The sequence below is a fragment of the Epinephelus fuscoguttatus genome, linkage group LG16 (assembly GCF_011397635.1).
Source record: "Epinephelus fuscoguttatus linkage group LG16, E.fuscoguttatus.final_Chr_v1".
NCBI classification, from domain to species: domain Eukaryota; kingdom Metazoa; phylum Chordata; class Actinopteri; order Perciformes; family Serranidae; genus Epinephelus; species Epinephelus fuscoguttatus.
In genome coordinates, this window is record NC_064767.1 from 20,316,546 (window position 1) to 20,333,110 (window position 16,565).

The following is a 16,565-nucleotide window of genomic DNA, read 5'->3' on the forward strand; positions in this document are numbered from 1 at the left end:
TCTCTGGGAAGGCAGGGGGCAAGATGTGCGATGTTAATAGCCCATAAAATTTCACAATGTCAAATTTATTAGCATGTCATACACCAGCCCCTGAGCGTTTGCTTTTGCTTAACCTCAAACACCTTAATATCAGCCCTACTGGCAACCTGCACTACACGTTGTTTCATTTGTGTATAATTCCCTCTGCAATGCAGTGTGAAATGCAGCTATCACTGGCTTGAACACGACCTCAGGACAAATGGGAGTGGTGGTGTTTCCCTTTCAAAGCAAGTCCAAACACAAAGCAGATAAGAAATCAAAGAATTCGAGACACTCTAACCGTATATTCCGTGTATTCCCATCCGTATTAGGGCATGAAATATTTCCATGCTCTTGCTATTCGCACCACTCCCAAGATTCCCCCTCTCATCGCTCTCATTGTTCAGGAGGAACAGGAGTTTTAGTCATGCTGACACTTACTAACTGATTTGTGAGTTTGTTCCACACTCTTCTAAAGGTCGGGCAGAGTCTTGACATTCTTGAAAATCCGTCCACTGTGCCAGCTACATTCCCGTCTGATAATAATCCTTCCTGTTACCCTGAAAAAAAGAATGCTGAGCAACTCTCCTGCTATTCAATGTCAAGGAGATCAATCACTCTGCCCACCTGACGTGCCAGTAGTCACGCTGTAGCCATCAAGACCTCTAAAGCAAATCTGTGACGTGGAAGGAATGGACCCTGAAAATATGGCCAAAATAAAAGTGTGATAAAACGAATCAAAAGAGAAACAGTGTGAAAAACACGCACCCTGCGATCGCATGTGAGTGTCACCCAGCTGAGCGCAATAGTGATTTATAGCAGCCCTGTGTCCCTTTCCATCATGAGGTAAACGGAAAGAGCAACGCATGTAAGCACATCAGAGGAGGAAGCAGCTGGCCGTTTGGACAGGCACCGACCTCAGGGAGAATAATAACAACAACATTAAGCACTTACGCCGAGGAGGCACGGCAAAGCTGCTTCTTTGCTCCTTTCTGCCATCGTTGATGTGATGGCAGAAAGGAGCCAGCAGCAAAACCACAAGCAATAACAGCACACTGCACAGCAACACCACACAGGCCAACAGAGGGGCTGCCTGCAGGATGGTTAGATTGTATACACAGTCTGTAAGATACGCTTGTCTTTTCTGGCAGCGTTATAAGACAGATGAAATACTGTAATCATGTTATACCTTTTAAAGAAGCTGTATGTGACATTTAGAGCATATCTGAGTCTGAGCCAGAACTGCCTGCGCACGGCTCTCAACATGGAGGTGGTTGCGCCAGTGCAAACAGTGCTAACAATGGCAACAATGCTGACAGAGCTAATGGTGTGAATGTTTGGGGGAACTGGAGGGTGGGTGTTACACTTCGGCGACATTGCCTTTGATGATGTTGTCAGCAGTATTTGCCGTATGAGAGCAGTGCAGATTGGCAGGCACTTGCTAGCCAGTGGGATGCACACACAGGGACTTACATGCGCTAACATCGATGTTTTCTCATGCTACTGTTAGTATGATAAAGTAATGTTACAAATGTAATGTTAAGTTAGGTAGATAACGTTAAGTTATGTAGGATGGGTTTAGGCTACACAGGCTAGCTTTGGGAAATGAAAAGGTGACGATGTACCTTAAAGTAGGGCTGGGTGGTATGTCAAAATTTTCATATCATGTTTTTTTTTACAAATCATATCCGTTTCACGGTATTTGACAGTATTTTGCTCAGGTTCGGCCCACTTGACATGCTACTGTGTTGTGCTATGGCCTATTCAAGTGCTGGAATTTGTTATTTACGTGACAACACCTGAACGCAACACAGGCTCTTTTTGGTATGAGTTCTTCTGGGTCATCATGTACAGTTGCTTTGCTTTCAGGACTCTCTCCGGCAGCCATTCTCACCTCTAAACTTTTCTATGCTCTCACTCTCGGCGGCTCTAGCACGCCTGTGGTGTGCAGCGGTGAAATGGGTCCCTGCTGAAACACTTTCCCGCCACACACGTTCCGGACGTTGTTTGGGCTATTCACTGGTATTGCGGTATATGAAAAATTCATATCATAACAAAAATAAATACCGGTTTTTGGTATGAACTGGTATACCGCACAGCCCTACCTTAAAGTATCTCAAAGGTCACGTCGTTTCACATGGCCCCGAACACTGGTCTCCTGGGTGAAAGTCCTGTGTTGTTTGACCCATCCACCACCCTAACCTACCTCCTTATGCAGATTTTGGCTTTAATAATAGACTACTTCCAACGCATCAGTCACATGATTGCAGCCTTCCCAATAACCTGTCTTATACACAAATTGCTTGCTCATGACTAATATAATTGTGGTGCATTAGCCTACTTTTTATAGGTTTACATACGAGTAGTGCTTGAGAACAGCCTGATAAACATGAATGCACGGCTGACATGTCTTAAACAACAAACAGAGAAGCTTGGATTACAATACACACAGAGGTAGTGTAACTTCATTCTCTGCTCAGGACCCCATTACTCCACTATATCGCCACTATAGTTAATAGTTCTTTGCTGTTATATTATTGTTCTAAATGTTGTATACAACCCCCTTAAACACAGGAGGACAGAAATTATTCAATGACATTTATTTACAGATTCCCCATGTAATGTGCTGATGTTGTTTCAGGATGATATCGCTGCACCAATGTTGTTTTGATCATAGCTGTTCACTTCTTGGTTTCGAAGATCAAGAGATTAAAAACTGTTTATTGCCATAGAGACACCGATGTCAAAATACATCCAGTAATTAAAGGAGCATTAAAGAATTGGAAACCTCTTTATCAGCAGCTGAGGAGTTGCAACATCAAAAGGTTTTCTGGCACTGTTTGCAAATGGAAAGTGAGTTTTGAAAGCCAGAAATCTCAGCAATGTTGACTCACTAGTATTGACTTTAAAACATGATGATAATTGGCTGTTTGAGGCAGATGCTGACATGAATAACTTGTTTAAACGTCTGGTAATGGTGCTGATCTATGGCCCATGTTATCTTTTCTAATGTTTTTTTTTTTTTTACATAAACAGGTATTTGGTCAGAAACCACTGAGATACACCAACATTGCCATTCGTTGAAAGCATCTTCAAGCAGTTGTTAGGGGCTGAATCTGCAACGTCACAGGTTCAGTGAGTTGGACAGTAAAATCATAGGGCACTGGGACAACCGCATAGTGAAGACGCACTGATGCAGGACAGTGCAAATCATCAGTCTTTGGACAGGTGGAAGACGAGAGCTTAGCTGGTAATAGGGGGGTTCAACAGGCACAAAGGTGTGCCTCAGGTGTCTTTTTGTTTGAGTAACCCTAAACAAAGTAGGTCCGCTTGTATTTGATCCCACTTCCTAAGCAAAATGGTAGCAGAATGTTCTAATTCAACAACCAGATATCCTGTATGACATTCATCTCAGTGTTCAAGACAACATTTTCCAAACCTGTGTTGCTTATCTCTGGGAGAAACAAACATTAACAGGATAACATCTGAAGGAATTTCCTGAAAAACTGTAATCGCTCTCTGTGTATCCTCACATCTTTTCACATTGTCTGTGGATGAGCAAAGACTGGGGCTTGTTTCTTCAAGTGCAAATGTCAGGATGAGACGACAACAAGGAGCTGTAAAGTATAAACTGTAAAGGTCAAACGGTGCAGCAGTGCCATGTTGCGCTCCTCTCCCTGCTTGTTCTGTTCTCTACATTCCTGCTCGCAGATCGATCCGATGCTTATCTGTCAAAGGTGGTGAGTAATTCCTACCATCACAAAAGATGGGAGCAAACGGAAAAAACAACCACCGCTGACATTCCAGAGATATTCCTCCCAAGTGCATTGCATCTGTGTGGAAAAATGTTATTGCATGCACTCGGCCTTGTTCGGAAAAGTACACAAATTCTCTGTCACACAGGGATTAACGGTCTTAATAGAACATAGTTAGGAAAGACTTCCAGCCACTGCAGGTGAAGAGCGTCCAGACGTAGCTGAAATCAGTCAGGCATGTAGGTGGTAATGTGGCCTGCATGACCTCAGGAAACCAGACAGGTAAACAGGAGTGGCATGTGCTTTCATGTCCCACACTGCAGCGCATTAGTATCTAATTTAGACATGAAAAATGAGTGTGTAAACTCGGGAGAACATCAGAAAGTGTAAAGTACGATATATAACATTCTCTTTGGCAAACACATATGCCTGAAGCCACTGAAAGTACAGCTCAGTTAGTATGAGTACTGTCAATGTTCAACTGTAAATGAGGATCATAAAATCGCTGCTTTCCACTTTTCATCAGATTTAACGACTGATTCCACCGCTTTTGATGGACAACGCTCATTTCTAGGAGGAAGTGATCTCACCTCTGCTGAAAATAAGAGTTAATATGCACACATAAGACTACAACAAGCCACTTGTAGGCATCTCCCAGCGGTAAACACACTAAGTATGTGTATGTTTGGAGGGTGGGGGGAGGTCATGGAAATGTGGGGCATCATTAAGCTGTCACACATACAGTGAAGGTTCATAGTGTGTCTGTGTGGCCGGGATTTGGAGTACGGCGCCAACTTCCCCTATGTGTCACTGCAACAACACACACTTAGGCTTGGGTTCACACACAGGGCCAAGGACTTTTATTGCCTGTTTACAAAAATTGGAACGGACATTAAAGGTCCCATATTGTGCTCATTTTTGAATTCATTTGTATTTTGGGTTTCTACAAGAACATGTTTACATGCTTTAACTGTCAAAAAACAATTGATTTTTGTCATACTGTTTGCCTGAATATACCTGTACTCAGCCTCTGTCTGAAACGCTCTGTTCTAGCGCCTGTCTCTTTACGGCCCCATCCCAAAAAACACCAGTCCGTCGTGATTGGTCAGTGTTTGTGTGCCTTCCACAACTGCACTCTTGGCATCTCTGCAACGTCATTGCAGCCAAGGAAATGACTGTAACAGCACTGTAGCGCCACTTTCTGTCTTTATGAGCCAAATCACGGTAGCATTGCGCTAACACTTCTGAGCAGAGAACTAAAAGTTGATTTGAATTTTGGAAATATGTACCATTGGCAAACTTGTCTAATTCTGTTGTCTGTAACATTTAAAGATATATAGTCAAACATGATGATCCGACCTATCTGACGTTGCTGCTGTACTTATTTTATGAACTGTGTTGCTTTGCTAGAGTCTTTGATCAACTAAGTCTACCAGCACGAAAGCTAAGTAATGTACTGCTGTGGATGGGGGACGCAGCAAAACATATTTTAGTCACCTACAAAAATCTATATCAGATGAAGTGTATGCTAATATAGAATATTTTCTCCGCGTTACCTCACACCTCAAACTAATCTAGCCAGCGGTATACCAGCAAGTCCTTTATCCTGCTTAGTAAAGTGGCTGTTTTTGTCAATGGAGTCTGGTGGCAGTCAGAAATCGCTGTCTGACGGCAAGGTAAAGCGGTGAAAATATTCTAAATATGGTGTACACTTAAACTCATTGTAATTTTTTTTTTAGGTGGGCCTAAAAATGTTGTATGTTGCCAAAAACTAACTTGAGGCAGCATTTGCTCAGAGCTGTTTTACGCAGGGATTTTCTACTTCAAAGTCTGAATGCAGACTGTGTGCATTTCTCTGTTGAGTAAGCATTTTCATACATTCACAGTGTATGTAAAGCATATACCTGCTTTATAGTAAATAAATACATGGACATTTGAGTTTTTACAATATGGGACCTTTAAGGCTCCATTCAAAAGGAAAAATATATCAGGATGGAGTGAATTATATAATTTGTGGCTGTTTCGCTTTTAATCAGCATAAAGAATAGTGATAGAATAAAAGCTATTTTGTTTTAGGAACTGTTTTTTCTTACAATTTAAGTTGTGCTTTGGAAAATTGGCTCCTTTTCTTTCCAGGGCATTTAGCTGATCTCTCTACTATTCGCCACACACTCAGCAGTAAGTCACCAAAACAACTCAGCAGCGGCAGCAGCACAACCCATGACGTTGGTACAACCTGGCTTGGTCAGAGCTCCGGCACTTCTGTGGTTATTTAGTCAGTGTCAGCCTTTCATCTTCCCCTTTGCCCTACCTGACTCGGCACTCTACGTTTCCTCCACAGAGTGGTGACTTAGCAGGGAAGGAGCCTGATGCAAGCGCTATTTGATACATTGAGGTTTCCCCCCATTGAAAGTTAATGGGAATTCCTTCGCTAGCAAGATACGTAGCTGTGCGAAACAGCCACTGTGGAACAAAAAAATAAAAAAAGACAATTCTGTGTCCAAGAACAATTGGCTCATTGTAGCGAGTTAAAGGTAATGACAGAGAAACCAGAGACTGATGTAAACAAAGATTATATCACTCCACCAGCAGAAATATACGCCCTCGAGACGGCACGAGACGCCTTCCAGTTAAAACTCCAGTCATTTCAAAGCAATAACACTGACAGTAACAGCCTATCTTTGTTTAGCCCATGCACTGAAACGACACGCCAGTGAATGAATAAGTATTATACCCATGCCAGCTCGCTTATGTGGTTACTTTAGCTGATATGCTGCCATGTTTTACACTCTAATAAAACCTAATTGGGTTCCAATTCAGAGAAACACATAAAGCACCTCACACATATCTTTGCCCCAGGTGTAAAATCAAATTTGTTACTTTCACTGGAGCTCTGTGGCCGCAGGCCTCACCACACAGCCACTCACCACAGGCCTCTGCCTATTGCCAAGAGGAGCTCCTGACCACTGCACACATGTAATTTACAGTAATGCACTTTGCCTTACATTACATTTATACAACTCACTCTACATCTCCACAATCACCCTCCTCATCTCTCACAGACCAGGACAAATGTCAAAGCTATAAGAGGCTGTAAGTGATATCAGAGATTCCTTCTCTCAGGTGCAGCTGTGAACATCTGGCACACAGCAACAAAGGGTACTGGTGTGTGTTAGGGAGACAAAGAATGAATATTTAAACCACTCCCCATTTGTTAAGATCAAAGAGTCTCGCCCAAACGCAGGATCACACCCACATAATCGTGCACAGCTACCAAAATCTCAAGCCAGTCACAGCCCAGGGACTATCTAATGTAGGTGTAAAGGCTATGAGTGAGCACAGAGCTTGCCACATTATTATAAAATCTCTTTGATTCACCCTGAAGCAGAGGACCTCATCACCCAAAACAAGAACAATTTCTTACATTTGAAGAAGTTGAACTCGGGCCAAAAACATCATGCTGCGAGCGACTGAAGAGTTTAGAAAACATGACATCACAGTGAGAAAAACCGAGGAGCTTGCAACACATCTGGCAGCTATATGCATGGTTTAGCTGTTGATGACTGTCAGACAGATGGATGAACAGTTCACCTTTGGAGCTCTGCTTACTGAGGCTCCAAAGTCGTTAGCAAGTAATTATCAAATACCCACGTAGCACAGTTAGAGACACATTCTCCCATGAAGCAGCAGTGCATCTGGCCAAGTGCAACAGAAGCACACTGATATTCAGGAAATAAAAACACTTGTACTATCAACATTGTATTCTGCCGGTATGCTGCAGTATAAAGCATTCAGTGCAGTGGGATCTTAATCTGCACCCACATTTTTAGGGTGTAATCTGTCTCATGAAGGCCAACTTTTTATGGAGAGAGTGTGGCAGCCATCCCTTTTGCACTTCTAGACCATATTTTGTGGTTACACCTCCTCCTCTCCTGCTGACAGAGTCCAATTTCTCTCCTGAGGAGCTTGTCAACACCACTCGCTGAGATAAGAGGATCCGTCGCCATGTGTTGGTTCAAAGCCGTAAAAAAATGAAAGGCTAGTTTTTCAAGTTACTTTGATGGCACTTTGTATGGTTTTATAGCTGAACAGGGAGGAGGGAGGAGCCTGGACAGCTGAGCTTACCTCTGCAGAGGTTCTGCTCATCTGCAGTGTATCCAGGTGTACAACGGATGGTCCTGCCGGACTGAGTGCCCCCCTGGTTGCCTGAAGTCCGTGGGACCACAGGCTGACTTGGTGGGGCAACAGGGACAGCAGGGACAGCAGGGACAGGCTCCGGCAGTGGCACCTGCTCGCCTCCTTGCTGATATAGATGACTGCGCTCTTGGGAGGCAGAGGTACCCACCAAAGTGGTTGATACACTGCATCCCTCCTTTGCAGGCATCGTCTAACAAGGCACACTCATCGATGTCTGACACAGGGAGAATATTTTGACAGAAAGAAAGACATTAAGTGTGACATTTTCTGTACTGGAAACTGACCAACATGTATGGATAAAGATACATAATTAAAAAACATTAAGGATGAAAAGCTGCACATGTGTAATAACCACCACTTAACATTTAAGATAATCTGATATGTCTCACCTCTGCACTGCTCTCTGACTCTGTCATACTCATACCCTTCTGTGCACTGTGAATGATTACACACATAATGATTACCTTGAAATGATACATATCTTAATATCCTATCATATAACATCATATGATAAGAACATGAACCATCTGCAAATCAAAGCACACAACATCTCACATGCCAAGTCGTGTTAAACACGAGATCTTTCACTTACTGTGTAGAGGACGGGCTCCTCAGCCTCCTGAGAGAGGACATGTGTGAAAACCGCACAAAGACACACGCAGATCCCCAGCATGTCGACCAAACGTCGGAGCAGCACTGTAACGAGATGCAGAGGAACCAAAATGGATAGAGCGTGCAAGATCATTTTTCGCTTGACAAGCCTACAAGTTTTAATACCAGTTATTACATCATTGATGGCATTGCTTAACGAGTCCCAACATCTCCCGCTGCTGGCGTGATGTTTATGTTGGCACCGCTCCAGCTAAAATCTGCGACTTCAACTAAGTGAAGTGTTTTTCTGCTGTTTTTCCAAAAGGATTAGTGCGTAATACGCGTAAAGATCGTGCGTAAACATGCCCTCCTGTGTCAGTCAGTGTCAGGAAAATGAACGAGTTAATCAGCCGTGCAGAGCTCACGTTGATTAAAATTCCGTATTTGCACAAAACATGTCCAACTCAACAAGCTGCCCGGTGAAATGTTATTCTGCCTTTGTTCATCGCAGCCTTGTTTTAGCATACTGACACTTGTTACCGGACAATTCCTGAAACAAGCGAGCTACATCAGAAACAAGTGCTACTGCAGATTTTGTCTCACTTGTTATAAAATTCACAATCCTTCAGCAGCTCGTTATCTGATCAGAGAGCTCAACTGCATGCAGTAACTTTGTCATCCCGTGGCGTCTTGAACACGTACCTGCAATTATACCTGCGGATCTCCAACTCTCCCGGCGTGCTGGAGAAATCGTCCCCGGTTTATGTGTTTGTGTTGCAGATCCGTGTGCGCGCGTAGCAGGCTGGTGGTACGTTACTCAGCGAACGGTGCAGTGGATGGAGAGATGTTAGATGGATGTCGGAGTGCAAGCAGCACTTGTGATGAACATGCGGCTCGTATAGTATGACATGCTGGGGGCGGTGTACCGGGCAGGTTGAGCTCCGGTTTCTCTCTCACCGGAGGAGCAGTAAACGATCAGCAGGCTACAGTGGCTCCCTCTATAGACTGATGACTAGTCATAAAACAGGGCAGGCTAATCAGCATCGACTATCAATGAAAAACTAGGCTCAGAAATAATCTAATATTACGCCTTACTCATTATGTTGCTGCACAGAACAATATTCCCATCAGTCTAAAGAGCCTATGTAGTCACCACTGTATCTCTGCTAGCTTTGGCTCGCATGCAATAAACATTGAACCTATCATTTATTGCTGCAATAAGACATTATGGATTATTCCATTAAGCACTGATAAAATCAGCTTGTCTTTATTGTACCAGTATCCCGTTACAAGGGCGTGGGTTGCGTTTCATCACTGGAGGGGACACACACATGAAAACAGGGAAAATTTTGAGCATCAAGCACTTAATTTCCTGCATTTTGGTGATTTTTTTAATGCACAAATTGGTGCCTTTTCTTTTTGATTTCAATTTTTTTCATTCCAGTGTATCATTAGAAACGATTCTGAAACGTGTCTTGCATCCCTGGATGTCAACTCACATCTCATATTAATACAAATCTGCATCAATTTATGGGGTAGAAATTCTGCATTTTTGTATTTTTATTGGTGAAGGAAAATGCAAGTTCTTAATAGCCTACTAGGGGGAATGTGTCTCCTGTGTCCCCCCAAAATCTACACCTGTACTTCAACACCTCCATATTAATTTTCTACTGATATTGTCCTTATTTTGTATGATTTCAAAAGTTTCCTAAGAGGAAATATGGAGCCATTACCCATCTAATTTTATAGGCCTACACTTTTATGTATAAGAATGCGCCTGCATAACTTTCAGGGTTGTAAAATGCAGACCCTGTCATGCTGTGGTGAACTTTAGTGCCTGTATATACTATATATACTGTATATGTAGAATATGTGTGCACAGCAGGTGTTAAAATCAAATCATGTGTTGAAGACCTCTGTCAGCAACCACTACATTAGCCTCTAATACATTTCATGGTGTTTACAAGATGCCTGCGCTTCAGGAACATCTGCTGGAATTGGCATGGCTTCCTGGATTTCCCATGGGTGAGGAGACAGCAAGCGATTGTGTGTGCGTATGAATGTATGTGTGCCAACAGCTTGCTGATATGAGTGGATAGAAATGGACTTGGCACCACCTCCTTCACTGCTGACCTTCTGACCTTTCCTCACAGGGTGTGGATGACAAGAGGGTTGCAGATAGATTCTGCATGCTGCGATACCCTTTAGGTGCAAAATTCAAACTTAAAGTTTTCCTGGCAAAAATCGGATTCTTCTCTTCCAAGACACAAATCTAGTGTTTAATCTTTAATGTGAGTAATTAACTTGTAATCAGCAAGAGTTTCACCAGGTTAAACACATTAAAACTGGAAATGTAGGAGCAGAGGTTTGGTCCTGCACTGTTGGGGTATTCAGGTCTGCTCACATGATCATGAACCAGAATACAGCAAATACATAAACTACAGAATATACAAATAACTTGTGCAAACATGGATGACAAAAAAAAATTACTCTGCAAAGGCTTGACTCTTCACTAAATGTTTATTTAACTTGGCGAGCAATTCAACAGATGCACAAAAAAGGCAGAGACACTGAGATAAAGCACTTGATTAATCAAAAGCCGTTTTGAAACAGTTTATAGAGATTAATAGAAGATTTTATCCAAGAATGATGAAAGAGAGGAAGAGAGAACATTCCCTTTGGTCCTATTCCTCACTGGAACCAAAATGAGACAGTCGGGCTTGCAAATCACAGAGGCGAGGCTGAGGTGGGTGTGTCCCCGGTGCACCTCTAGGTGTGAGAAAGTCTCTACAGAAATGTTACTGAAGTCAAAGCAGATGATCCTCTCACATTTATCTTACAGAAGCACTTGTCTAACTGATACAGTACATTTAAACATACGTGCAAAAATGCATTTAAATGCATTTAAACAGTATGAGTACTGGAAAAATTGGTCCTTTCCAAGATGGGAAATAATAAACTAGGTCACACAAACATACATTTAAATGTAAGGGTGATAGACTGGACGTCGGCTTATCATAAATACTGCTTTAAGTTTCCCAACATCTCTGTGATCATTATTACCCAATCCCCCAGCCTACAATGGTGACTAACATACACACACACGCATGCACTCTGGGGTAACCACATCGCAACTGTGTACAGTATATTGCTATGAATCTGAGCATTATTACTGTTTAAATAATTCTTATGGCAAAAATACTCATATACAAAAGGCTAATACACTGCTGAAGTACATTTTTCAGAGCATTAAAGGAGCCAGTACGCTGTGATGTTTCTTTCGATGCTGAAGGCAATGCATCAGGTACTGTTGGCTATTGAGCATCAGCCAATCAGTTCCTGATGCAGTATCATCCACATCAGAAAGCTCTTCCTTCACCCCAACATCACTGCAGGGGCAACACACGCTGAATAGTTTACAGCACATTTTGATCCTTCTGCAATATCTCTTAATAGTGAGGAGTGGTACAAAAATAATGCAAACTCATAAAAACAAGCCATTATTATTCTTTTCATGCTACGATAATTCAATAGCCAATACTGTACAGTACACATCAGTGTAAGTCAAGATGGCAGCAGAAGCATCTGGAAAGTGAATTCATGCAAATTCAAAATGGGCATGCATTATGAAAGAGCTGCAAGAGATGAGGCTGCACTTCAAAAGACTGTCGAAAAGAAATTTTTAAAAAGTGGGGAAGGGGGATGCGAGAGGAGGAAGAGCAGACAGAGAGGGTGTCTGTGAAATGCGCTTGTGTAATTGCAGTGACATCTTCATTGAGAGCCCTCCATCTCTTTCCTGTGTGCTCCAAAGGGCGTCGCTGACGCCGGTCGATGGGGAGAGCAGCCGAGGCGCTGTGTTTAGCATAATCCCAGAGGCCATTGTGAGAGCAGCTAGTGAACGACTCACAGTTGCCAGCTGAGATTTCACCAAAACACAGCAGAACACAAGGAGAAGGGGATGAGACAGGAAAAGCAGAGGTGGAGGAGGGGTACGAGTGGGGAAAGGACTCAGGCCAGGGACAGGACGAGTGGTAGTAGCAATGAAGAAAAAAAAATGCAGATGTGTCAAATATTACATTACATGAAATCTGAAGATTAATATTTTGGTATAGTGCTGTGTTGTGAAGGGGGCGGCAGGATGGATGCAGGATCAGGGTGGTGGTGGTGATCTGTGGTGAGCGTGCAGCTTGCACAGCATCAAAGAGGCTAAGTATAAAGTGTGAAACATGTTTTCTTCCAGGTGGACTGCACCTGTTGGCCCTTATTCAGGACTGTAATTCAATAATCTTCCCCCTTTTTATTCTTTTAAACAACCACTAACTGTTTTGACTTGTAATAGTGAGGCATAAAAGATTAAGCAGAAGTGCCATGGTAACATCTCTGCTATTGTGCAATGATCATTACCTTAAGCTAGAGTGTGAAATCCTCTTTGATCACCGTTTCACGTAGGCAGACAGTTTTTGAGCCAACCTTTGGTAAACAATTTGGTCTCCACATAACAAGCTGCAGAAAACACCTAACCCTATATTAAGATGAAAAATAAAGTGTCTTGCTCAGGCAGTGGCAAATACTTTTCTTTCTTTGGGTGTTAATGGAGATGAAATAAGGACACAGTTTAAGAGTTTATATTTCAGAGTTTCTAATAAGTCATTTTAGACTAACTGCAGAATCTCTCCAGGTGATTGTGAGAATATAAAGCACCATCACAGTTGCCTGCAGAGATTACCCAGTCAGCCCTTAGATTCACTCGCTCATAAAAACACACAAACTGCTCTGTGTTACGTGTTATATCCATGACAGTAAATTGGCAGCAGACGGTTAACACCGATATGGATAAAGACCAAGCTTTGACCCTACCCCCCCTTACGGTTCCAAAAGGTTTTGCGTTACCATGGCGACAGGGCCACGGCACGTGCCTCCCATTGTTGAGCCGTATCCTCCAGGGTCAGCCGTACACCCAGTTAGAGGTCAGATGTCATCCAGGCCTCTCACTCAGGTCACCACTCACCAGCCCTCAGCCTTTGACCCCAACAAACACTGAAACAAATTGGGAGATGGGGGAGAGAGGGGAGGACGAGATGGCGAAATTAAACATATTAACTTAATAATTCTGCACGATCACATGACCGTTAAAGACGATCTGAAAAACTTGTGTATTTGTTGTGCTTCAGGCATTTTGAGTGCAGATTAGCAGTGTACTCCTGTGAGAGCAATGTACAGTATGATGAAGAATCACTCTGCATGTTACAGTATGTCTCCCTCTTGTGGTGAAGTACGATGCTTTCAAAAATTCACATTTTATTTTGACTTTATTTAAAGTTTAGCACAAAAATACAGAATATGGGGTGTCTTGGTGGCCTAGGGGTTAAATTAGTATCATTTAACTACAAAAACCCTTGTTTTATTCTAGTGTTATTCCTTTGTACCATGTCATCCCCCTTTTTTATCCAGTGTTTCTTGTGTACATCTTCACTGTAAACTAATAAAGGGCAAATTGCATCATGGGTCATATTTATGCTGAGATTTGTTTCTGGTGTATCAGAAATATAAAACACACATGATACCAACTGGCCTTTTATCCTTGAGGTTTTTTTTTTTTTAGACAGTCACTTAATGCTGGATTCTAACAAAACATCTACATGTAATATATCCCCATGAATACATGTAGCTGAAAAAGTCCCTCGACCCAACCTTTTTGTGTTTAATTAACAAAACACCATCAGCTATTGCGGTTTAACCGACCAAATCAGACATATGTCCACACATTTTGGAAAGCCTTTAGCCAGAGGTGCTATCTTTCCCATTCAGCCTCGATGCATGTTGGGATATTCAGGTCATCGAGTTGCAAAGTGTTGCTCAGGCGTTGACAAAAGAAAAATCTTAAGTTTATTAAACGGAACAGGCTGACAGTCCACACTTTGTTAGGCAGTGAATGAACAGAGTGGTTTTGACAGGCCTAACCTCTTAAGCTGGTCCCACTGAGCTCGGCACAGCTAGAGCTAAATGCCATCTGTCCCAACATCATGAGGCCCCCCCAACCTGTCCCCCAACAGTTTAGCATAAAAATCATGCAACGCTGCTATTAAGGAAGAATATAAGATTATTCTACTCATCTGATATCATCTTCAGTAGAGGCTCACCTTTCAGTCAAACATTTTAGGGCTGTCCAGGTTGAATGCTTTGCAAACAATAGCTGTGCTTGTAATCCACGTAATTTGGTTTACAAAAGGAAATGTGCAAAACTGCTTTCTTTAAAGACTTTCATAAAAGTTGTGAATTTACTTTTTAATTTAGTACATTTGATGACCTAAAAAAAAACCCTCATGATCTGGTGTTGTATCTCTCGCCCTGCTTACACTTGTCGTGGGTGTCAAAAATAAAGAGCGGAGCAGCCAGAGCAGTGAAAAGGGAATGAGAAAAGACTGAGGAGGCCAAAATTGTCAATGTAAGATGATACTGGTGACCCCGAACAAGTCCTTACCAGAATAAGAAAAAAAACTATATGCAAATAATGTAATATTAGCATTTAGGGCTTTTTTGATAAGGAGATAGCACAGGGTTTCAGCCTTACGTTGGGAAGGTCAAGATCCTCCTGCACAGTACTGACCTGACACTGACAACCTATTCAACTCATTGTTTTCTTCAGTTAGTCTCTCACTGTGACTCATCAATGGCTATTTCAAACTTCAGTTTAAACAAGTTCGTTTTACGCTTTACTGACTTCCACATACAGCACTGAACAATAAAAATAATGATATCACCATATGAACTTTAGTCTCCGTCCTTTCACAGTGTTGTCTGCTCCGTTAGCTGTCATCTAATATTAAGAGCAAAAACGACCTTTGTGCCCAGTAGCTTTAGCACTTCATTAAGGCCCTGGACCTTTGCTGTACAAGCAATTGTCTTCCTCTAACAAAAAGACTGACGCATTGTATCAGTTGGAGGTAAATTTATCAAAGGGAGCCGATACAATCGACAGAGCAGCCCAAATTATGAACCAGGTCTGTAAGGGGCCTCCTGGTGAGCCATATTGTACTGTTTGTTGATAGTCCAGTTTGGACTGAATGACATGTGGTGTGATTCAGATAGAAAACAGTGTGTGAGAGTGCTTACAGAGAAATGCAGATGTACGTGTACAATGTATGAGTCTGTAAATTGGAGTGCATATGCAGCGTGGTGTGCATGAGTCATGTGGAATGATGTTGGGTTGTGTATAAGAGGCCATGCTGAGAAGCACAGGCAACCCATAGACCTCTGAGAGGTGCACACTGGATAAAAACAATTGGGATCTCCTGAACTGATGTGACATGTGTATTTGTTCCAGCCTTTCCGTTAGAGGAGCCCTACTGTAGAGGTGAAAGAAGAAAAAAAACTGCACTGAGAAAGGGAGGGAAAGGGGGATAGTAGGATGAGGAGGGGGCACAAAGAGGTCTCTGGCAGAGTGAAAGGCATCAAACTGCAACAGTCCAAGCTGAACCGAGGGTAGTTTGATCTAATGCACAGCCATTTATGCCATGTGAAATATAAAGAGGTAAACTGTGTTTTATATGAAACTAAAGTGAACATGTTATCGTTCTTTCAGCATTTAGTCTTGCATCAAATTTCCCTGAATGGTTTTGTCAGTGGCAATGTGCGTTTGTACACAGGGATTGGTAATCTTTAGAGCTGCGACGACGGTCGATTGTTCGATAAGTTAGTCGACAGAAAATTCATTCAGCTACAACAATTAATCCATTAGTTTTTAACCATTACATTACTCGGCAACTGATTTGACAATCGATCAACTGATTTTTGATCGATTTTTTTTTTTTTTTTTTGTTATTTACTCCTCTGTGACAGTAAACTAAAAATCTTTAAGTTTGGGGCAAAACATGACAATTGAGGAAGTCAGTTGGGGCCTTACCAATCGACATTTTATAGACCAAGCAACTAATCAACTAATTGAGGGGAAAAAACCCGACAGATTAATCTACAACAAAAACAACTGTTAGTTGCAGCCTATTG

The 16,565-nt window shown here is 42.3% G+C and overlaps 3 protein-coding genes across 6 annotated transcripts in view; 2 read left to right on the top strand and 1 right to left on the bottom strand.

Annotated features, from left to right (window-relative positions):
- Positions 1 to 9,500, bottom strand: part of efemp1 (EGF containing fibulin extracellular matrix protein 1) — a 182,518-nt gene extending 173,018 nt beyond the window's left edge. Inside the window, exons 1-3 of one of the 4 annotated variants that reach the window (XM_049600285.1) lie at positions 9,264 to 9,500; positions 8,563 to 8,666; positions 8,360 to 8,405 (exon numbers count right to left, since the gene is read on the bottom strand). In XM_049600285.1, the coding sequence (XP_049456242.1) occupies positions 8,360 to 8,405; positions 8,563 to 8,643 (127 nt within the window). In that variant the 5' untranslated portion in view covers positions 8,644 to 8,666; positions 9,264 to 9,500. Of the gene's footprint in view, positions 1 to 7,898; positions 8,185 to 8,359; positions 8,406 to 8,562; positions 8,667 to 9,263 lie in introns of those variants that run through there. The other 3 variants (XM_049600288.1, XM_049600287.1, XM_049600286.1) reach the window with 3 other exon arrangements.
- LOC125903395 (apoptosis-stimulating of p53 protein 2-like) overlaps positions 1 to 16,565 on the top strand; it is a 192,481-nt gene that overhangs the window by 108,936 nt on the left and 66,980 nt on the right.
- The window catches only part of lzts2a (leucine zipper, putative tumor suppressor 2a), a 237,700-nt gene that overhangs the window by 12,053 nt on the left and 209,082 nt on the right, over positions 1 to 16,565 (top strand). The gene's annotated exons all lie outside the window — the stretch shown is intronic.